At 40.8% G+C, this 24,405-nt stretch overlaps 1 protein-coding gene across 12 annotated transcripts in view; it reads right to left on the bottom strand.

Annotated features, from left to right (window-relative positions):
• magi1b (membrane associated guanylate kinase, WW and PDZ domain containing 1b) overlaps positions 1-24,405 on the bottom strand; it is a 146,918-nt gene that overhangs the window by 13,975 nt on the left and 108,538 nt on the right. For 6 of the 12 annotated variants that reach the window (XM_032550576.1, XM_032550578.1, XM_032550569.1 and 3 more), the window contains 6 exons: positions 16,982-17,013; positions 16,535-16,579; positions 12,945-13,191; positions 8,376-8,467; positions 7,644-7,836; positions 3,762-4,163 (listed from right to left, as the gene is read on the bottom strand). In XM_032550576.1, the coding sequence (XP_032406467.1) occupies positions 3,762-4,163; positions 7,644-7,836; positions 8,376-8,467; positions 12,945-13,191; positions 16,535-16,579; positions 16,982-17,013 (1,011 nt within the window). Of the gene's footprint in view, positions 1-3,761; positions 4,164-7,643; positions 7,837-8,375; positions 8,468-12,944; positions 13,192-16,534; positions 16,580-16,981; positions 17,014-17,617; positions 17,892-24,405 lie in introns of those variants that run through there. The other 6 variants (XM_032550580.1, XM_032550581.1, XM_032550573.1 and 3 more) reach the window with 3 other exon arrangements.

Below are 24,405 nucleotides of genomic sequence, written 5' to 3'. Positions count from 1 at the left end.
TGCGGCTCTTTTTGTTGTGTTTCAATTAATATTACTAAATATTTTCCTTGCGCGTCGTGGTTGCACTTTTATTGTCCTGTTAACTTGAGATAAGTAAATCTCAAACTTGTTGTCGTTGAAAGTTTCAACATCCTTTTATCTTGTGATTGTTTTAACCAATCATCACATTATGCTGACATGTTGAATTCTGGAAATCAGGGGTTAACAGATTTAATTCAGCCCAGAAATAAAGACAACGATGCTGCCAGCTGGCTTAACCTCTATCACAAAAGATGCACCAATTACTTCTTGGAATTGACCAGTTTTTCTTTTAAATGTCTCTGATCAGTGATCAGCAAGTCAAATATTGAAAAGTCAGATTTTTTTCACTTTTTTTTTTGCTATTTATTAAATGCATCAAAACTCTCAACTCTCCAAATGTTTAGTCTTTGAATGCATCAAACAGCAACATGTACTCTAATGAATTTATCTGTGTCTACTAAAAAATCGGATTAGGGTTAAAGATGTATGCTTTGATGCTTAAACAGCGATAATATTCTCTTACTTTTGCTTGGATTCAAAACCAGTATACTTCTCTCCCACAAGCCTCAGTACATTGTTTCCATTCTATCTTAAATTTCTAGGCAAAAAATAAGAAAACGAGTAGCTTAAATCAAATGTTAAATGGTATGAAATTAGAACCGGTACATCAGACCCCAAAAGGCAATAATCCAGCTCCATACGGGAAAAAAAAAAAAGAAAAAAAAATCTGCTACAAACTATATGTCCCCTTTATATAACAATAAAACTGAGTCTAACACCAGGAATCCATGATCTTGTGATGGATCCAATCAGAATGAATCACCGTGTTAGCTTTTATACATCTATTATTTGTACTGGTAATTAATCTCATGAATGTCAATTTTTTTTTGAGCAATTTAATATTAGAAAGTTAAACCTTTACAATCCTAGACATTAAATGGGACAAGATCCTGGACAAAAAAACCCCCATCTCCTTGGCATTTTTAGCTTGAAAAATGCTAAAGAAAATTTTGTAAGATTGTGTTGGAACCCTCAAATTCACTAGAAAACTGTATCCAGTGCACTCTTGAATAGTCTCCCTTGATTAGACCTTGTGTAATACCACTAGTCTAAGTATATTTCAGATATTTCCATGTTAGCAGCAGGAAGTGGGTATGGAAACAGTTCTGATTTGTTACATCCCAGATAGCTGTACCTGCAGGATGTTAGAGACGACAAACATACATCAGAGCTGACATCTCCCCATCCACCCTGAGGTGTTTTCTTCCTCTTTGTCCGCAGACTGTAGAATGCGATCAATCTCGTCTTCCTTTTCATTACTATTCATTCCACCTGTGCAACACACTTACTGCTTTTATTCTGCTACAAACATGTCTAAGTGCCCACCCCTGGCTATCCGTTAAATAAATCTAGTCAGATTTATGCTGTAAAATATTAAGCGCAAAAGGAAAGAGAAGGAAATGCCTCGTGTGAATTTTACATGTTAAGTCGGAGCGAATAAAGCTGAACTGCTGGTTCGTGCTTTCCGCCGTGCTCCTGCGAAGGAGCAATTTGCGGCTTTGTGAGCAAACCTGTGATGCTAAGTTTTAGTCTATCCATGCCAACAGAGACAGGGAGCGCAGAGGGCAGAGGAATGACATAGCAGTTCAGAGCCTTGAACCTTTCTTTCCACATGGACTAACGCATTTGGGCACAGAACAGTGAGGTGGAAGGACAGTAATGCATGGTTTTCAAAATGTTTCACAGATAAATTTTTTTTTTTTTTTTTTTTACCCCTCCAGGGGGTCTTTTTGTGGGCTCTAGTGTCCCTTATGTGATAGTAGGCTGACAGGAAACAGGGAAGGAGAGGGGGGAAGACATGCGGCAAATGTCGTCGGGTCCGGGAGTCGAACCCGTGACGGCCGCATCAACGACTCAAGGCCTCCAAATACGGGTCGCGCTACGCCCTACGCCACCACAGCACGCCCACAAATAAATATTTGAAGGGGTGGGCAACTTTAGCCCCCCGGGAGTCCAGAGTTTGCAGGAACCACAGATTGATGCAGCTGAACTCGGAGGCCTTCTGCTCTCCACCGGGTCTGCATGGATACGAACCGAAACTTATGGCAAATATAAACCTTAAATAGATTTAAGTGCAGACTTTGACAAAGCCAATACATGAACATTCTCAAAACCCAATCTTTCAAGTTTAGCTCTGGCCATATACAGAAGTTTGTTCTGCTGGAACATTGACCTCTAACCCATTTTCAAGTTTTTCCAGCCTCTCTACATGCTTCTCTCCCAGGATCTCCCTGTAGTCAGCTCTAACCATTGGCGACTGGCCTCAGCAAATCCAGGAACAAGTCTCCACAAGGCAGTTTTGAGTTATCTTCAGATTCTGAAAGTGTGCATCCTAAGATTTCCAATAATGTCAACACATGGAAATCAAAAAAAAGAAATCAAGAAGCTATGGGCATGTGAATGTTGGCCTTCTGGAATCCAGATTTTTGAGAAAACAGGCGTCAAAGTTTCTAGATTCTCCCCAAATTACAGGTGTTAAAGGCTCCTCTAATAAGCCAGATTTTGTTTAGCTTATCTAGTCGGAAATATACATTCTTAGACGTTTTCAGCTTTTGTCATCCCCACTTCTCTCTCCAACTACTTCCTGTCTGATTACTGTCAATGAAGGGCAACAGCACCACAAGAAAAAAAATTTAAAATTCCCATTGCATAATTCTGCCACCACCTTGGTGAGCTCATAGTAACCTAAAGCTTGCATTTGGTCGCAAACACCGTTTAATCAAATCAAACACAGGTGGATTTGCTAATTAGGTCAATTTTGTAGTATCAGTGTAAAGAAAAATAAATGCAAGTCACAAGTTTCAGATACTGTATTTATCTGTGCACAATTTCAATAAATTGTTCCAATGCTTTATGCTGGTCCATCCGATAAAATACTATAAAAACACACTGAATTATGTGGTTGCATGTTGAAATATGTGTAATAGTTCAAAGGAGTGTGAGTCACATTGCACTGAATAGGCAAAAGCAGTTAGAGAAAAGAGTGCACTGCTTAGAGAGAGGCACCACTAATTTATGAAAAGCAAAAAAAAAAAAAGATTATGTACTGAAAAATGTCATGACTAAAAAAAATCATAGATATGCAACATTTATTAGCAATTAAGCAATTCAATATTGTCTAAAAACTGATTCTGGGGTGTAAAAAAGCTAAATATCAGTAAAGTCCCATTGATTCGTCTATTTACCCTTTGGAGAACTGCATCCTCATTAAGCTGTCATTAGGCTTTTAGTGCCAACCTGCTCGGCTGAAGCAATTTAAGTGGAGCTGAATAATACAGACGTCTTACGTAAGACCCACTTCACTTGTGATCAATTATGAAAGCTTTGTGCGAGTGTAGCAGCAGCTGCAGGGGGAAGAAAGGGTTTCAGTGTCTTGGTTTGACAGGCTGGAGAGGAAATGAGGCAAAAAAAAAAAAAGATGCGCTTCTTTGAAGGCTGTTGATACTGATCTGGTGTGACTGTAAATAGCCAGAATCTGTGCTTGCTGTCAGGCTATTTAGCGCTCGGTGGTTCTCAAAGGAGTTCCACAAAGGAGACAAAAACAGATGAAAGAACCCAAAGGTAAGAAAAAAAAAGGCTTGGTGTGTGTTTTAGTTTGTGCTGGGTTGAACTGTAATATTTGCATGTAGCTTAATAACCTGCGAATATTCTCCAAGTTCATTAAGCGAAGCATCTCTTACCGAAGGTGGTGCCCGCTTCAGGCCGCGACACCGACGACACGATGACGAAACCGAAGCCTTCGTTCTCGCCCCGTCGGATCTCCACGTCGTAGGGATGTACGGCGGAGGCGGCGACGGGGACCGAGTTTGTGGTGCCGTTTGGGGGCTGAGAGGACGTGGTTGCAGCTGCAGCGGCGACCACAGCGTTCCCACTGATCCCAGCGCCGCCTCCTCCTCCTCCTCCTCCTCCTCCGCCTCCGCTACCGATGCCGGAGGTGGAGCCGCTGCCGGAGCTGACTGTGTTGAGGGAGTTCTGGCTGCCCTGCGGCGTGCGTTTGCCCATATCCTCCGTCAGGCTGGGCGCCTGGGTGCTGCTGTGGTGTGAGGACGCTGGCGACGGAGGGACATCTCCCTCTGATTTAACTGCATGAGACAGAAGCGTAGGGTGAGGAAGGGGTTAAAGAGGAAGCAGCATGAGAGAGATTTTATTAAAGGAAATAAAGAAGAACAAACAGGAAGGCGAATAAGAGACAGAGGCATGAGCCAGCATCAAGCATCAAGAGGAACATCAAAAGCAGCTGGTAAGAGTTGGGCCAGTCTTTGCTTTTAAAGACAATTGGGAGACATTGAAATGCCGACACACAGCACAATGAGACGATTACATGAGTAAATCTTACATCATCAATTAAGCCGAGGTGGATCATAATTAGCTACATTTACTCAGTTACAGTCACTCGAGTAACTCTGAAAATAATAAAAATAAAGAAATGAGTAGTACGCTATTTTTATACTTTTACTTCAATAATAAGATTGTGAAGTATTGCCACTCTTACTTGAGTAAAGCTTCTGGATACTCCACCTACTGTGAGTGACTTTAAGGGAGAACAAATATGTTTTAGCCCAAATATACACCAGGTAGAAACACAAACCTATAGTTTATGTTGAAGTGAGACTTGTTGCACTTGCACAAGATTTGCTTTAAGGTTATTTTTTTTAATCTGCTGAGCCTTTTGTGCCATTTGGAGGTCAAGTGAATACAGTAAACGCCATATATTGTCACTGTAAGTACTTTACCTTTCATTGTTTCTGTGCATTCTTTTGTATTTTAGTCTTTAAAATACCAGAAATTTCACACAATATAAAAACTTTCTCCATCCGAAGAAAGTAAGGACTCGAGTAGCTCTTATATGAAATACTTTTTTTTTTACTCTTACTTGAGTAATTTCTTGAATGACTACATTTTACTTTTACTTAGAATATTTCAAAGTAGTGCTATTCGTACTAGAGTACCATTTCTGCGTACTCTACCCACCTACTCTAGTACGTCTAATAAAAGTACTTTCTTTCATCTCACTGCTGGCTTACGTCGGAGGATGACCTCCTTCGGTACTCTGCCCTCTACTCTGTTGTGAACACAAGCTAAACCGAGGACGTGTCCTGCCTGCACAAGCTCCACATTTCATTTCATTCCACATTTCATTTCCTGTACGGCGGCTCAGGGAAGGCGCCTCATACCGTCTGCCCTCTGAGGCGGACGGGGAACAAGCAATGGACTAATGTCTGGGCTGCCGTCATCAGGCCAAAGGTTGAGCATCCTCTCTATCACGTTTACGGGCCGTTTCTTTACGGGCCTGCTGAGGAGCGGGGCGTAGCGGAGCGGAGATGAGCACCGCCACATCAGCGATGGGGCGAAATGTTTATTCGAAGCAGAGGCCGATTGCTTCCAGCTCCACAGACTAAAGAGGAGGAAGGAAGAAGGTCGTGCACATACAGTAGTAAGGGAGGCCCCAGTCTCCTTGTGGAGCTGTGATAAATATAGATACAAATAGTGCTATAAGTAATGGCTCAGGTAGTGCAAAGTAAAGAGCACATTTTAGCTTCTGAACAGCATCAAAGCTTGATACACAAGCTTTTATTGAAAAGAAATGCCTAAAAAGTTATGGCAGTGAAGTCTTAAAAACATTTGGGGATTGGAAAGTAAGAAGTCATCGGCATTAATGTAAACTTTATGCTTAATGGGACGTCTCGCTGCGCATACCCTTAATGTGCTGACAGCATCAGGAGGATATTGTCAATATTTTAAAAACTAGATAAAAACAACAAAAAGTTGTGTGCCTTGATTTTTGATGAATAGTATCCACTGAGTTAGGAGAGAAATGCCAATACGGTGCTTCCCCTAATCAATACTTTAAACATTGTTAAACAATTAATTGCACCTTGACAACAGAAAGTCATTTATTTCACTAGTATTTACTATTTTAAAAAATGCAGGTATAAAGTTTCAGCATAGCTAAAATAAACAAATTTAAAAAAAAAATGTTTTTAATAACAACGAAGCCCTAAAAATCATTAAGACTGAAATGAAAATAAAGTAAAACAGGCATCTTTTCAGTCAGAATTGCAGCACCAAAGGGCAAAAAATCAGTTCCCATTAAACCCCTTGTATTAAATATGATCATGGAGACTGCAACATTTCCACATAACATAAATATGCATTGTGCTCATTAAGCATATGTATTATTTATGAGTTTATCTGGTTTATATTTAATTTATTAAGCTGTTAACATTGTCTTTGTAGTTAAATGTGCTTGAAACAGGCAGAGTTCAAGTTGATGGGATAAGCTCCCCTGTTGTACGCAGTGCACACAATACGCTCACAGAAAGCACAGAAAAGAAAAATGGCTGCAAATTTTGTGTAAACCAAATACAGAGGTCAATTAATTACTACATTTGCCAAAGCTTGTGATCATTTTGTGGCAATCTTATGTACAAATACTTAATCATGGAACATAATATGAGCATAATTGAATCTTTCCAACAAACTTTTGGTTATCAAAACATGTGTAAAAATAACCATTTTGAAAAAAACATTGAAAATGTTTTGTTTTACAGATTGATCTTCAGATATAATTATTGACAAAAAAGATTCTAACCTATAGGCAATACTGTGGGAGAGATTTTAAAGTCCAAAATTGGGAAGGTAAAGCAAATGTGTAAGAGATGCACACAGCCTTTTCCTTTCTTCATAGGATAGTTTACTTCTAAATGATCAGTTTTGACAACATAAGATGTTGGGGTTTGGAAATAAAAAGCAAAAGCTAAAAGATAAACTTCATGATCAATGTGGGCTTTCTGAACGCCCTGGATGTGCTCACAGCATATTCACCCCACACAATAACCACAGTGATATGCTCAGGGTTTGATAGCTAGGTCGTATTAGCCTAAGGATTTTTAAATCTTAATTTCAAACCTTAAAAGTTGTCCTGGTGACCACTTTTAAGGTCCCCAGGACCTTAAATTATTAAAAAAATAATGATTTTTAAATCATTATTTAAAAATAATGATTTTTAAAATAAATCATTATTTTAAAAATCATTTTAAAATAATGATTTTTAAAAAACTCATTAGAATAAAACAATATTTTATTTTCAGTGTGACCATAGGTGGGATTTTTAACTTGATTGAATTACAGTGGACAAAGGGGACAATTCTGTTGTTCCCAGCACAAAACATGGAAAACCAATAGGAATGGATATAAAGAATTAATCCAGGTTGCTTTACTGGAAACTAATCTTTCCAGTAAAGCAAACACACCGTCCCATTCCACATGGCCAAAAGCTTTCTCTGAATCATAAACACTGTTTTCCACCAGATTTACTGAAAGTATGTACAAAATATTGAAAAAAGCGCCGAATATCAATAAAGGACGGCTTTTTATGAACCCTTGCTGATGTTCAGACATAACTGGAGGCAAAATCTTTTTCAGTGGGCGAGAAAGAGTTAAAAGTCAACTTTCAGAGGTGAAACAGGACTAGAGGACCAAAATGTGAGTTTGAGAAACATTTGAATGGAGAATTTTATGGAAAGTAGACTGTAGTTCTTGGCCTCCTCGTCTCTCCTCACCTGCGTAGTTGGTTTTACGTCGCACAGTGAGATTAACGTGGCCCTGCTTGGCAGCCTGCTGCATCAGCTGCACCACCAATTGATGCGACTTGCCCACCACCGCTGTGCCGTCCACGCATATCAGTTCATCTCCGGATCGGAGACGCCCGTCCTCATCCGCAGCGCCGTACTTCACTATGTGGCCGATGTAGATCTGGAAGACAGGCGAACGCAAATGAACAAATTCCAACCAGGAAACGAAGGAAGTAACCGACACATTCGTCCTGTGCTCTTTACATGTTACGCAACAATGTAAACCTAGCTGTTGTGTTTTTACTCTTAGACTTACAAAAGTGTGCAGTAATTCAACCCACGACTAACAATAAATTAGGTTTTTCTTAAGGGGAGAAGGAAGAACAACGCAACAGTGTGGGGCAGTGAACCAGAGCAAACAATAACTTGCCTACAAAGAAGTGAAAGGGAAAAAAAAGACAATTGAAATCATCGTATCAGAGAGAAACTGTTTTGTTAAAAATCAATTATGCGAATTTGTCTAGAGTCCAACATAAAAAAAATAAAGAACCGTGCAGCTTCTCACTCAGATGCTGGGGATAAAACCTGTTTTTTTTTTTTTGTTCATGTTACTGAAACACCCGAGTTGGACTTCTCACAAAAATACAGTAAAATAGTGTTAACAGGGAAAGGAACGCAAGTAGGTTCGTGAGAGATTCAGGAACTTTTTGAGACACTCACAGGTTCTCCTGGTTCGTTGCCTCCGAGGATCCTGAAGCCGAAGCCCGTGTCCTTTCTCCACAGGAAAATGTCCTGCTCCTGGAAGTCTGGAACTATGAAATCAATGAAACACCATCAGTCATCCCAGGGATTTTTTTTTTTTCTTCCATAGTTCCTTCACCAGTGCAAAAAACCCCATCCATGATGAGTTTGAGGGAGGACGTTAGCTTGATTCAGTCAAATTTTCTTGCAACATTGGGATCATAATAAGACCTGCTGTTCTTCAGCAACAACTATGTTTTTGTGTCAGGATGTTGATGGTTCTCTTAGTAATTTTAGGCTTTGATATGAAAGTGTCATATGGCGCAAACACAGGAGGAGTAAACAAGTGGTGCATCAACGGTGAGAGCATTTATTTTTGGTCCAGAGCAAAAGTAAAAAAACTGTTGTTATTTTTGTGACATAATTAGAAACTACATGCCTGGGACTCTTGTTTGATGTCTGAAATAGTAAACTTTTTTATTTTTAATGTGTTAAAAATAAAAAAACACATTACACTCACTCAGATCAGTTGGAGAACAATGTTTCTTTATGAAAAATGTGGCATATTTGCATTTCCATTGTCCTCTAGTAAGCACGGGATAAAAAAAGATGTTTGTTTTTTTTTAGACGTGAATCTGTTCACTTTCTTTATTGAAGTCCAAAAATAAACTGAAAGGGCTGACACTGCTTTGAGAAAAAGAAAAAAAGAAATCATTCCTCTCTAAATTCTTCACAATACAGACAAACCACAGCTCCCTTTTCCACAAGCACAGCCTTCTATGTATGCATTGGGATTTCATGATAGGTAGAGAAGCATCATCGTGAAGTGGAAAGTTAATGGTTTTGCAAATAAAAATCTGAAAAATATGGTGTGCATGTATATTCAGTGCCCCCCCCCCAACCCTCAATCAATATTTGTGGAAGAACATTTTGCTGAAAGTGCAGCTGCACTACTTTCGCCTGCAGAAGTGTCCAAACCTTTTGACATGGGGGTCAGGATGACAAATTGAAAGTAGTTCAAGGGCGAGGGTTGCATTTTTATTTTGGTTTCTTTTTATTTTAACTGGATGTCTGCAGCCCGATTTACTATTAAAATAAATTAAAAGCAAAAAACAAAAAAAAAACTTGGTTGGTTTAAGATGACTACTCTGTCTTGCATCTTACATCTTTTTTTAAGAACACTTTTATCCATCTACGTCTTTAGAACGGCCTCACGTTATTGAAAATTGCAGCCTAGCATTAATTTTTTTTAAATGCATCTCAATCGTCCTGAACATGCAAGTCAAAGTCATGTCACTCTTGAATTGAGTTGAAGGCTGCACGAAACCATTTCAAGAGCTGCACTTTGGTTATTCGTGCTCTACCTCTGCATGGTTTAAACAATGCTGAGCCCTTCACTTGTATTCATGACACTTAAGCACATCATAGTGAAAGGAGATTGTGGTGAGGGGGTGGGGGGCAAAAAACAATTGATTCTCACACTTTTCTAATTTTGTTTTTTAAAAATCTATCATTTTCTTTCCAATAAACAGAGACTAGAACTTGTCTTAGACTAGCACGTACAATTCTAATAAATACATTGAACCTCAAGGTTGTAATATGAAGAAATGCGTAAAAACATTTTCAAGGGGTAGGAATATTTTTGCAAGACACCTGCAAACAGTAATGCATAAACTTGAGCTAGTGCTTGTACAGTCGCAGCTGTGCATCTCTCAACAAAACCCCAGAGAGATTTCAATTTTGCTTCAGCTCAGGCCGCTGCTGCCAAAACCGCAAAGAAACGCCAGTGTGGTGCGAAGCGCAAGAAGCCTGTTTCCAATCTGTTCTTTCAGTCAACATTTCAAATCCATGCAGAGTGAAGCTCTTCCTCCCAGTTTACTCCAATGTTTTTTTGTATTTTGTTCTGTAGAGTAACGGAGCGAGTCAAAGGCTAACTGTTGCAATCTGCCCGTGGCGATTAATAGATCCATAAGCGATCCCTGTGGTGAGGCAACTGGGCATAAGAGGGCGTTTCAAAAACAGACACGCAGAGCCAAAGCAACAGTATGCTTGGTTCAAACATTAAGAAAATTAATCTGGGAACATGTTAAAACCCAGAGATAATCAAGACAGAGCCCAATAAAACATGAAGCCGCCAACCTTTTCAGGCCCAGCTAATTTGAAGCATTTGTGCGAGTCAGTTTTTTGGGAGGATTATTTGTGCAAATGGAAATCATTCAGCACCTGATGCGTGGAAAGACCTTGATCTCAGCAGAGCGTGTCATTACGTTGAAAGCGAAAGTGGAGAAATTTCTTTGCCCGGGCCCTACGGAGCCAACACTGAAGGATTTCTGAAACGAAAGCTCACAGGAGGAGGAGGGAGAGGATTCACGCCTACTGATACGGGTCACTTGTCCTCTCTAATTCCAGGTGTTCCTCCTGACCTTTCCGTGTGTCACAATCCCAATTCATCTTCTTGCTTTGTTCTCCCTCTGATTCACTTACAACTAAATGGAAACCTTTTTTTTTTACTGATTCTGAAATAATTTTCCTTTATTTTCTCTGTTTATCATGAGCTAACCAAGTCAGGCAATTTGAAAAAAATATATATAAACCCTGTGAGGAATTTATCAAATTAAAATCGCCTTGTAGAAATATTTTCTATCTCTATTTCTTGAATTTTTATTTTTATTTCCCTCAATCTCACTTTTCTCTTTTCCTTTTTGCACAAGACAATGTTCTCAGCCCTCTAAATAATGAAACATCCCTGACAAGAGATGCTTGGCCATCTGGTGAGATGTTGCCACTTATGAGCTCTCACACTCCTGTGTTTTTCCTCAGAGTCGCTCTCTTTTTGTACTTCAAAATTTGACAGTTGATCTGAGCGTTATTCTTATTAATTGGAGGCATCTACTAGCACGGTAGCTGGAAAGAAAGGGTTGAGCAATCCACTGACAACCACTCTACCATTGCCGCTAATTACGTACTACGTGGCTCTTGTGGGAAGCCGTATGTCAGTGGTGTTAATGCTGAGAAATGAACAAAAGCGGCATCATTAGTCCATAGTGAAAAAAGAACCAAAAACATGTGCGAAACCTTTGTTTTTTAGGAGACTATCTGCGCTCGCCTGGCTGGTTCGCCGTGGTGCTAACCAGGCATCTGTTAATGACCAAATTAGCTGATCTGCGAATAATGACACAAGTGCAGCCGCATCACAGTAGCAAGACAAGATTTACACATGTTGTAGACAGCCAAATGTAAGACAAATTTTTTAAATCAACCAGAAGTTTCAAAGACTAAATCAAATGTCCTCTGTCTTTCACAAACCCTGCGCCCCTAAAAGGCAACCTCAAACTCATGACGAAGGGTGGTGCAGGAGCAGAAGCATTACTTCACGCCAAATGTTACAGCTAACTTGGCTTAGCACAGAGAGAGCGAGGGGAATTAATTGTGAACTATCAAACATAAACAAAATACTACATATTTTTAAGAGGAAACTTGATATTTTTTTTGTTTAAAGTAACCAAAACTCGAATACTCAACTGCGTAACCTCGCTTTCAATGCTAGCTAAGTTAGGCTGATTGGCAGCTTTGTGTTCAGGTTCCAGCACCTGAAAACAAGCAAGAGCATACTTAATGCTGCGCTTCATTTGCCTCTGAAGTCTAAACGTGGATATTGGATTTATGTCACAACAAAGCTGTGAGTCAGGAAGCCAGTGGGATTTGCTAATTATTGAGGTACTAACTAGGGTTGACTCTTTGCCAAATGATCCCTTTGGAGTTTCAGTAATCTCTATTGTGATTTTTGGGGACTTCAAAATAATATTGCCTGGCACAGGACTTTCTATACCAACCATGCATCAATTTGTACCTGGCTTCACGATCTTCCATGCCAGCCACTGGCAAATAAGATTTCAAGTATTTTGCTATAGGAAATGTGGCTATTACTGCAATAGAAAAAATATATTTATTTTCTTTTCTATCATATTTCATTACTCAATTGGCTCAAACAGGAATCAAAAGAGTAACAGTTATGTATGGAAATAGGGTGCAACTTGATTTAATCTGTGTGAATTCAAAGTAAGGAAGAAACAGCTGGGAATGTGCAGGTACATAATGGGGATACAAGTGTGGGGGCTAGATACCTAAGGAACAAGTTCACAAACAGAAGTATTGAACTATGTGTTCTGTTCATTTAATAAGATAAAGGCAGCCAGAAGAGTAAATAAACAGAGAAATTCTGGATCTTTAAACGGTTTTTACTTTTAAAAACTCTTTGATGCATGATGACTCTTTGGAGACATCATGCTTTCCAAGTTGGATATCCCACTTCTTGTGCTTGCATTTCTAACTAAAAGCTCGGAAAAACAGACTTCAGAGTACAAATGGAGCACAGCATTAGGTTGCACATAGTACTACTTCCAGTAAAGAGGCTAGAACCAGCTACTTACATACAGGCTTTATTTGCTTCCCAAACCTCTCAACTCCCATTGGAAATTCACCAGGGGTGCACACCCCACCGCCCCATGCAGCCCTCATCCAACCGCCACCAAAAATTCATATACTTACGCCTACTTTCATACATGCTCCTGGACTGGGCCCAGATCTTAAAGGGATCGGGTTTTCTGTGGGTGGTCCCGTCTCCTTGGGAGTCCTGGGAAGGCAGGCCAGGCAAGGGCTGCGAGGGGGCCGGGGGAGTGCTGCTCTCGCTGAGGGGGGCTGCCAGAGAAGAGTGCACGGGCGAGTCCGTGTGGGTGCTCCGGTGGCTGGAAACACTATGCTGGGAACTGCTCTGACTGTCCTTCCTTGACAATTGCTGTAGGGGAAGTAGATCAATATAATTTGACTCTTTAAAATAGGCTTTAATGGAGCATGGAAGATTAAACTCAGAGTTGACGTATAAGGGTTATTGCATTCTCTGCCGCTGATAAGAGAGCCATCAGAGCTGCGGCTGGTGAGAGGAGATGATGAAGATACAAATACAAAAGAGTTTCATATTATAGCAGCAAAAAGACCAACAATTGCTTCTCCTCGGGGTAAAAGGAAGCACGCTCTGTGTTTCTACCTTAATCAGCTAACAGAATAATCAAGCTGCTTTATTCAGAGAAATTCCGTTATCTTGCATGAGTACTGAGAAAAAAAAAAAATCTGTGTGGTTTCTCATGATTAAGTCATTCGGCTGAGATAAAAACACAGTGGATCAATTTAGAAGGGCCACATTGCCTATTCCTTTTGTCTGGCAGAGGGGGGAGTTTTAACAAAGAGCTGCATTCCCTGCTGCATATGGAGAAGAGAAACCACAGTGAATAAAGCACTTTTGGGTTTGAAATAAAGACAATTTTTACTGGTGAAGTCATAAATTGCACCCGGCCTCGCAATTACATGGGTGCTTAAACACTTGCCCAAGGATTTGAGGTATCGGAATAAAGCACATACACTTCTGAGCTCAAGTGCAAGCTGACAGCCTGTACAGAGTATGTATTTTTATTTTTATTTTTTTACAGTCTCATCTTTATCCTTAGCGTGCAGAATTCACCCTGCTGTGAGGATTTCAAACAGAAAGCAGCTAAATGAAAGAGTTACAGTCGGGGCACCAGGGAAAGAGGCAGCAGGAGAAAAAACGACAGCAGTTAAGACTCCTCACATCACGTGACGGCATATTACTTTGGATACGGTGGACAAAAATACAGCGAGGAGGGGGCGGGGGCGAGGGGGCTCGTCAGTTCTCAACTATCAAAGTGTTTGGCCTTCAAAGTGCAGCCATGTCTTCAATAAATTCTGACTCATTACTCACTGAATCTGCCTCCCACACCTCTGCAATTCATGTTTATATTCATCATGTTAGTTAAACATAAAAGAAGCTTGATTCTCTTGAAAATACTAAGTGGGAGCTGCAACTTGCACTTTGTGATCGGAGCGGAAGCTCGACGGGTTCAATGATAAACTTGAAAATCAATAGAGTCAGTTAATGAGAATGCCATTGTCTGGGGCTGCCAACAAACTTTGAGTTCTGATGCGTTCATCAGTTCACAAAATTATATTCTCTTCACTTTTATCTTTCCAAATAAATGGAACCTGCTTTAGCCAGCGAGGAACCAGTATTTGACGCACCTGAAGTCAAAACTCGCCTGCCTTTACAAATGAAAACAAATCTCTTGCCCTTGATGGATCTGTTAGCTTTGACCTTCCACAGCCACAGAGTTCTCCCTTAATGTACCGAGACCGCTCTAATGCATTGGTTTGTCCAGCTCCAGCAACTTTTAAAAGAGAAACAAAATCAGAAAGACAGAAGACAAAAGACAGAAAACAAATCTCGGTTTCTGCCTAAGAAACAGAGATTGGCTCCATCAAATACTGGATCCTAGTGTGTACCGTAGGAATTGGCCAGGTATCAAGGAATGTCGACATCGCCAAGCACCTCTTACTACTGCTGGTCAGCCGGCCGACAGAAGGCTCTTATACTTTTCCATTGCTTAATAAAAACCTATGTTTGGCTGTTAGGAAATATGGATTTTTTTTTTTTTTCCAAAAAGTTACATTTAAGGCTTTTTAAGAACTTTTAAAGAATGTTTAACATTGTTTAAGTTTGAAGACCAACATGATTAAAAAATTAATTTTGCTTATCTTAATCGCCCTGTGGTCTTAGCGCAACACATTTGCCGAGGAGCACAGCAAATGTCATGGTTGGACAGCGGGAACTTGGGAGCGTTGTCGCGTCAGACTGTCAGTTCCGGGAACCACACACACAAAGAAAACCCTTGTAAAGCACACATGGGGTCTGTGCAACCTCATCAGACTGTGCACAGAGAAAAAAACTTGTGAGACCTGCAAGACCCCGTCTTTAAGACCGCAGGAGGGTTAAAACCTGGAGTCATTGGGACGCCACAAGCTTTTTACACTATGTGTGGTCTGGCGGGTTTGCATTGACCCGCATGCACTTTCACAAAGAGGTTTTATTGTATAGTTTCGGGAACTGATGGTCTGACAGGACAACCTCTATCACTTCCCCGCTCTCTGACTGTGACATTTTCCACACTCCTCCTGAGAGTTGTGCTAAGACCTCAGGAGGGTTAATAAATTACTTAACATTTGAACGCAATAAATGATGTTAGCTGTGTCTTTGCAAAAGATTCCAGGTTTAGGAACTTCTTTTCTTTGATTGATGAAGGCTGAATGTATGGCGATAAATGTCGTCAGCATGGATGTTTTCTTCCCAAAATCATCAGCCTTGCAATTTAATCACGACACAACATTCACATTTCCCAACCTGAACTACAACCAATAAAGGAATGTAGCGAGCATTTTTCTCAAAAAAAGTATGTAGTTTAAAAGGGTGCTGATCCTGTAATGTCTTCGCTGTCTTTGCAGCTTTAGTCATTTCATACCCAACTTTATAGGGGAGAAAATAGTGCTATCTAATGAGGATATTTTCATGTCAACCACATATTAACATACAGCCATCAAGGGGCATTATGGCACCCACTTTGATCAATAATCTCACGTATTTCATTAATGTCAACAGGTCTAAAATGGGCTCAGAAATAAAATAAATGCAAACAGTATGTAATAAAAATATTTAGATGATTGAATTAAGTAATGTACTAAATGGAGGGCACACAAAACAAGGGGTAGGACTTGTTTAAGTGGTAAATTAATCCAGATCCTAAGTGAATAAGCAAACAATAGATGAACATTATGTGTTTTGTTTTCATGTAATCATAATCAAAAATGCATTTTCTCAATCCATTTTAGACATGGCATAGGTATTTGAAGAAAGAACTACTTTTGTTAAAAAAGAAGAGGTCTCAAACACAAAATTGCTGCATAAGAGGGTAAATTAAAGTGAATGAGGTTTTTTTTTAACTGAAACTGGTCTGTCTGTAAACCAGCTGACTTCCGGTTCTACCTGAGCAGACAGCCTGACTAACCAGCTAATGTCTTCTTTCTTCTTTCTACTTGTATAACTCTATGAAAACCAGAATGACAAAAAGGTATATTCTGTACACTAAGAGTATGTGTTGCATTTAAACATGACATTAATGTGGCATGCCTTTTCCCAAACTATTTTCTTCAACAAGACAACCACCACCATGATGTACCCAGCACCAACACCTTATTCCCCAAAAAACGTTCAGCCCCTTCTAAATGACATCACATACCATCCTAGCGTAATCTCTGTACGGAGGAGACAGGTCATAATAATCCTGCAAAACAAACAAAAATAAATAAATAAACATGCATTCAGTCAGACAAGGTTTCTGGGGTCTCTCAGTCCTGATCACACATTCTGCTCTCGCGCTACAAACTTAGCACCCAGCATGATGCCATAATCAGCATGTTAGCAACCCAGTTCACGCGGCGCATCAAAGCCCCTGGTCCCAACCTCCGCTGGAAGAGGAGGGAGGATTTGAGAGGGCGGGAGGCTCATGTAAAGCCATAGGGATCCACCCCCGCAAAAACATAGCACCCCCATGTCTACAAACAGAGCAAGAACATCAGCACAAGTTCAAGCACACAGAATGGGGGTGTGGGAGGCTGGGATCAGGTAGCCGCACATTGAGGACAGAGGTAGATGGTGGAAAATTAGTGGAAATGCCATCACTTACCAGTTTGGGGCTCTTCTTCGCAGGTGCCACTCCTGTGAAGCCAGACAGAGAAGAGAAAAAGACAAAGGGAGATGGTTACCAATGGAGTTTGTAGTCCATGTTCAGACAAAAAGTAAAAGAAGAGGGAGGGGGAAAAAAAAGGAAAAAAAAATCATTTCACAACGCAGACTCCCAAACAATGTCAAAGCAATGCACATCTAGCCCTCAACCCCCTTTATCTCAGCTCATCTCTTTCCCTGCTGGGTGCCTTTGCTTGCCCATCCGCGGCTGGCGTTCGAGGAGGGGAGGGAGGCGGATGACGGGAGGGGGGTCTAGGCAGCGCGATCTATCTGCATCACCGCCGCGTCCAGCATTTGGCTTGACTGGTGCAGCGAAACAGCGGGGCCGGCCCCCAGGGTTTATCCAGCCCGGCGCTCGCTAGACCCCGGCTACGCGCACGAGAGAGAGAAAAAGAGAGAGATAGAGAAAGAGAGAAAGCTTGTGTGTGTACGTGTTCGAGGAAGAAAAAAAGAAGAAGTGTGAGCTAAGAGCGGAGAAAAGAACGTTGGGTGAGCAATTAAGCCGAGGAATAAAGAGAGAGGAGTAAAAGAAGAGAAAAGCGAGCTTTGTTCGGGAGTTCCTGGCCGTAGGCATTACCCATGGAGAAGGAGTCCAAGATACTGAACATTAAATTATAGGCAACCGTCAGTTCCCCTCTTACTGAGACCATCTTCCTGTGTCCGCTGAGCGCCGCGCTCCGCTGTCGAAGGCTCCAGCATCTATAGGCAGTTGGCGCGTCCTCCAGGTCTCTCCCTTTCCCTGCTGGCTTTTCTTTTTTTTTTTTTCCTCCCCACCCGTCCTCCCTCTCTCTCACCTCGCCGTTCACTGTCCTCCCTCCCGTTTTTTCCCTCAGCATCATCGCCCTCTCTCCCTCCCTCCCTCTTCCTCTCTACGCTCCATCTCAGCCTGCCTCCTTCCCTCCCTCGCGCGCTGGTAAACATCTATTCAGCTGCACGCTCGCGAGCGCGCACACACACACAAGGATTCTAGCATCAGATGGCTGCATGCAGCAGTCCTGACACAAATCAAAGTGTGCTTGAGGTATGACAGACGTGTTTCTGCGTGAGCGAGCAGTAAACAGAAAGGAATCATAGCAGAAATATCATTATCACAGACAGGCGAGCTCGGAAAATAAGACTGACACGTTGCTGGAATGCGAGTGCGGGGCCCGCATCCACTGAGGGAAATTTGTTGCTGAAATACGACTGACCTCTCCACCTCCGCTGATTCCTCTCTACTTCGTTCATACACAGCGCACGGGACAAAGATTATTCTTTCTTTTTTATCTGAACAATAGGTGGACACCTGTAACAAACAAACAGCCTCGCGCAATGTTTTAAAACGAGCACGAGTCGATTTCTTCCACGGAAATGGGGCCACTATTGTGTGAATCCTTCAGGGAATCTGAGGGGACAGGATCTTGCTCAGACATGGGTGCACACAGGCTCCTCTCTGCTTTATCTCTCAGACATCTGGGTTCATTCACAGCTGACACCTCTGACTGCGTTACGTCTGGAGCAGTTTTCTTCCCAGCCCTCCATACTTCAATTTTCCCCTCCATTTTTCTCCCACCTGCTCTTCCTCTTTCCCCGACTGTTCAGAGTAATTTATTTGGGATTTGAGACAATTTAATACAAATCATGATCATGCTGTCAATCCAAAACTGGCTTGTTGCTCTGGGGAAAGGATGCTGTCAGTCAACATTAGAGATGCACATATTTGACTTTTCCTATAGTTTTCTTTAGAATTTGATGTGATGATTCTGGGATTGTTTTATTACATTTATATTATTATATTAATTTATATATATATATATATATATACATACACTCACTGCCCTTGCTAATGTGCTTATGGAATGAAAATGGTGGGAGTTTTAGTGTTGATGCAATAAATACAATAAATGATTATCCGATTATTTTTGTGCACTGATCGGAGCCAATTGGAGGGGATAATTGGCCAATTCTGATCTCTGGCAGATTTATTGGTCATCTGTTGTAATAATAAGTAGAGATCAGGCTATTCCTAGACAATATCATGTTTTCCTTTACAATTTCTAATTATTTTTTAATAAGAATGCAAATGAAAGAGACCAGGGGTAGACCTAGGGTTCTTTGATGCAGGTATCAGGTTTGCTTCCAACGAAATATTTCTGAAGAACTGGTGCATCTCGTATAGTTAGCAATTTTGTCTGCATACAAGTAAAATAATATTTTTGTATTGTAAATACCAGCTGATATAGTCATTGAGGTCTGTCTTGAATATTTTTACCAAATAAATGTAACAAAATAGAAAAATGTGCAGCAGGTTTCCTTGTGGAGCCCTATCATTTGTCTAATCTTGACTAAATCTTTAAAAAGCACATCAAAACTTGACACTTTTGGTTTATGCGTTTATAATTAAAAGACGACGATACTTTTTAGTTTTGAGACGGGAATGACTGAACAAAAAAATAGAAGGGGTTTTTTTCTGGGCTTTCAGAACTGATTACGGAAAAACTGGTCAAGCCCCGTCTCCGTTTAATCAGTGCGTCTCTGGTCAGCATGTTACGACAGAATTTGATATTGCCTCATCAATCGATTGCAGACAATGTGATGCTGCCTGATCCAGAAAAAATAGCAAGTTGTAACGTGTAACAGAGATGTTATAATTCTGAAAATAATTAACGATTCCAACTAGTTATGAGCTTTTCAAATCAAGTGAAAGACAAAAACCATCATGTAAGCCCTTTTCCCAGCCTTAACATTTGGTCTTAAAATTGAAAGATGGACTCATAAATCACGGCAGAAATAACAAAAGGTGAATGGTACAAAGGTCAGCATTACATTTGCAGGCAGAGGCGGATCTGCTGGCTTTTGTGTGTCTGTAGGCGTAGCAGCAGAATGCGTTTGAAGCCCTCATATCAAAGGCATTGTGGATGTTTGGGCCAACCTCCGTACCCAATTACACACAAGAGGAAGGAAAGAGAGGTTTTAGACAGGTGGGCGAACTGGACAGCGCTTTGGCTGCCTGTGAGATAGTGCTCAGCTAAATCCTTTAGGGTAAAAAAAAAATAAAATTAACTGGAGCTGCCAAGAGGCTTATTTTCATCTTTAGACTTCAACAGTGTCAAAGCTGTTACTAAACTAAGAATACTCCAAGAAAGCTTTTCTCAGAGATGCAAGAAGATCTTTAAAAGCAAACTATATTTTCTACAAAACATTGAGACATGCCTGAGGTTCACTCAGATTGCCGCAGTGTGGGAGAGAGCAACAATTTCAGCAGACAATAGGAAGGCTGAATGGAGTACAGCAAATCTGCTCTGCTTTATTATTTGATTTAACATGACTGATTTGAAAATCTCAATAATTCAGTGGGAATACAACAAACTGTTACAGTAATACTAACCCCAACAACCGATAATGGAGGATGATATAAATAGTATAAAAATTCAACTCTTATTCCTATTGTCATAGTTTTGAACAGGCGACTGCTCGCTCTCACACAGTGTGACGTCACCTCCACTCTTAACATAAATAATGAATATCCACCCAAGGCAGAAAATGTAAAAAAAAAAAAAAATGTTCTGAGTGCAGAACTGCATTAAGAAAATCTGGAGATCATAAATCTGTCACAAAACCTTGATTGTTGCATCTCCAAAAATAACATTTTGAATTAATTATACTCTATGTTCAAATAATTCCTTGTAGTTTGACAAAAATTGCTCTGTGCCATTTGAGAGAAATAATAATAAAAAAAATTCCTCTGGTTTGGATTAGCTTTGCTCTGCTGAACCGGGTAAACTCTAACAAAAGGTGCTGTACGGTTCCAGTCGGCAGATAGGAACTGTTGCACCAACCTGGCATCGCAGCAGTCACTAAACGGAAGACATTACTAAGCAGATTATCCGCTGTGCGCGTGTGTGCAGGTACGCAGCGGTAGATCTCGCCTCAGAGTGATGGCCTCCAACAGGCGAGCCCATCTGTCACCGTGGCGACAGTACCTGGTGGCTGTGGCGACGCGCAGACCGTTTCCCAAGCAACAGTTGTTGTAGCTGAATGGATAAGCAACAAGCTCACATCAGCTGGGCACATCAGTCTGTTGGATTGAAGCTTGTTTAAAACTGATAAATATATCTATGCAAGTATAAAGAAGAAATCATAAAGTTTGTTTTATTATATTTAGAACTTGTTTAGCTTGTAGCGGTTTCAAAAGAATCAGGGGTGAAGCCTCCCTCCCTCAAATCCACCCTGAGGGGAACCCAGTGCAGACTGTCGGCAGAGCATCGTCATGGAAACAAAAGATGGTGCATAGGTAGAGATTTTCCACTCAGCCACTGGCTGTGGAGGTCTAAAGACAGGGCAGACTGGTGGAGGTGGGGAGAGAAAGCGGCTTGCCTTGTCCCCAGTGCAACAAGCAGCACTTCACAGGATTGGGCCTCCAGCAAGCCAAACGTGACGAGAGGTGGATCATTGGAAACCTAGCCAGGAATCACCCCCCCAACCCAACCCTGCTGTGCCCCCTCCTCCCACACACATCCCCACCTCATCATTGCTTTTCCGGACCGCAGTGCTGTTCGTTACGGTGCCATTGGAACGTTCAGTCAGCAGATTTTTTTATGCGAACTGAGCAAAAAATACAACGCTTCCTGGCCATACAGTGAATTGATTTCCTGCTTTGGTCTGTGCAGGGACCCATCATCAGCGTTTATCTTCTCTTAATGGCCATATACAACCCTGTCCACATTAAATGCGCCTTAGAAATGCAACTGATAGTTTGTTTATGTGGGTTATGCAAGTTTGGCCCGCATTTTCAAAGTGCGTCACGGATCTATGGAGTGCTTTTTGACAGGAGGCACTTAAAAGCTGTTGGTTCACTTGCTCGCCATTATGCCAACAGTAGCTGTCGAGTGTGGCAATGATCCACTTTCACATTTTCACCCTATTTGAGCTGCGTTTCCGTAAATAACAAAAAAAAGAGAACAAAGACGATGCATTTCATCTGTCGTCCTTTTTCAAGGGTGCCTTAGACCTTTTTCTGTCAGAACCTAACGACAAGGACAAATAAAATAGAGCAACAAAAACTGAAAATACACCATCTACTGCCACAGTGCAGTGTCATGCCAGTGTATTCATACCCCACATTTCGCAATGTTACGACCACAAATGTATGTTTTACTTGGGTTTTATGTCATACACCAACAAAAAGCAGTGCATAATTTTGAAATAATGAGGGAAATTATGCGAGTTCAGGTCTCCATCTAATCTGACTGATCTTTACTTGCTTTGTAGAGATTAATGGGTAGAAATTTAGTCTCCAGATGCCAACCTGGTAATAAAAGATTTGTAGCCATATATAGAGTAGAAGATGGTTGGAAGATAATAATAAAACACACAAAAAAACAAGTTCAAGGGGCATAAGTCGTTTTTCAAGACCCTCCACGCAAGCCCTACAATGTAAATGAATGGCAAATAAAGGTAACCTGAGGTAGATTATATGCATCTGATTACCATAAGCAGAACATGGCAGTCAGTAAACTTTGCGAGGCATTCTTCCAATTCAATGAAGCTGGTGACACTTGGCAGTTTTAGTGCTGGAACCTGTCATTTGTCCAACCTCAGGTTATGTGCAAGATGGAGAAAAAAGCCTATCATCTCCTAGGAGTGAGAGTCCTTATCACCCAGCAGGTCTAATGTGTCACTGATGATTGATGAGTCATGGAGGAAGAGATGTGAGGGGGGAGGAGGGGGTAGAGCATCATTGGGGTTTCAATGCTGCCTTTTCATCTTCTCTCCAATCCTTCGACATCTCTCCATCCACTCCTCATCCTCTTCCCCCCATCACCCACCGTGGCTCTGTATTCTCCCCATTTCCTGCACATTGCCTCAAGCATTCGCTGCCATCAAGCACAACTTATGTCGCATTCAATACAACACCTGCTTCAGCTTACAAGTAAGGAGGTGCATCCATACAGCAGCAGAAAGGTTTTTACTTTTCAGGGGCTGACTAATGGTTTGAGCTGCTGGGCTACCGAGAGGCTGCGTTTGAGAAATCCTTCTCCGAAACCAGTTTTCACTGACAGGCTAAAAGAGCAAGTGTGTGTCCCTGTGGAGCATGCAACATTTGCACCTCTTATTTTTAATTTTTTTAAAGGGAACAACAGAGAGGAAATCAGCAGTCACAACAATGGAAAGACGTCAGAGCCGAAATGAATTATGGGCACATGCAGCACATCAGTGGAGGTAAGAGAAGATAGGCGAGGGAAAATGAACCCATTAGAGCAGAGTAATTAAACAAATGAAAGAGCAATGTATCACAAAATACAGAGGCGGCCGAAGCAATAAATCATTCCTGCGTGGTTTTGAGAGAAATGTATACACACGCATATATCTCAGCGGCAAGACGATGCTAAAACAACTGTATCTTGATATGCTGCTACGTAAAAGTTCCCCAACCTAACACACAGAGAAGAAAAGGTCCTTTTCACACAGGCACCGCTCTCCATTAATCTGGCAGAGGAACATGTTGGTGTTCTATTATCACCCCTCAAATGACTTACAGTAACACGCCAACACTGAAATGCTAGCAGGTCAGACTTGGCTGAGTTTACACAAATTAGCTACAACTTTACGACTACCTGTCATATTGAGAAATTTCCAAAGGCAGACGTGGAAAACATGCGCAGCTGTAGTTGTTATTAAAGGCTGAACAATATATTCCCATGTATGCATGTGGCAGTGAACGATACGTTTTTTGATTTTTCTGGCAACATTAGGTACCGTAGAAGAAAATAAAACTTCTATTCCTTTCCTTTTGAGTGCCACCTGCATCCCTTGCACAAAAACTTATTATTAAAATTTTTATTTTGATCAATGTCATAAACCTCAGGCCTCACCAAGTATTTTCCAACTAGTGGTCAATGTTTATGCACTTATTTTATCTTGCATATTTTTATTTGTCATCTTTTGTATAAATCAGTTTTCACTTTAACACTAAAGGGATTTTTTTTTATTTGTTTCTGGCTAAAAAGCCATATTTCTTGATTGATTTGTAAAAGCAGTAAAACATCCAAGGGACTGAATACTTTTTATAGACACTGTAATATTCAGAAATTGTCTAGATGTTTAAATCCTGAAAAGCCAGTTTCAGCAGATAAAATCTTTGGGGTTTAAAAAAAATACAACATTGTGTTGATATACTTAATGCATGGTATGAATGTCTAACTTACAAATATCACATTGATGTCCGCCTACGACAAATCAATGTTGATATTTAGGTCTGGATAATTTGTTTAAATTACTTCACATTTGGAGTTAATTCTCCAAAAATCTTTCATTTCCCATAACTGTGACAGAAATTTTCCAACTTGGAATATTTCTAAAATTCCCCAGCTTGAAATCCCATAG

The sequence above is a fragment of the Xiphophorus hellerii genome, chromosome 20 (genome assembly GCF_003331165.1).
Source record: "Xiphophorus hellerii strain 12219 chromosome 20, Xiphophorus_hellerii-4.1, whole genome shotgun sequence".
In the NCBI taxonomy this organism is placed as follows: domain Eukaryota; kingdom Metazoa; phylum Chordata; class Actinopteri; order Cyprinodontiformes; family Poeciliidae; genus Xiphophorus; species Xiphophorus hellerii.
This window is presented reverse-complemented; position numbering and strand designations above follow the sequence as displayed.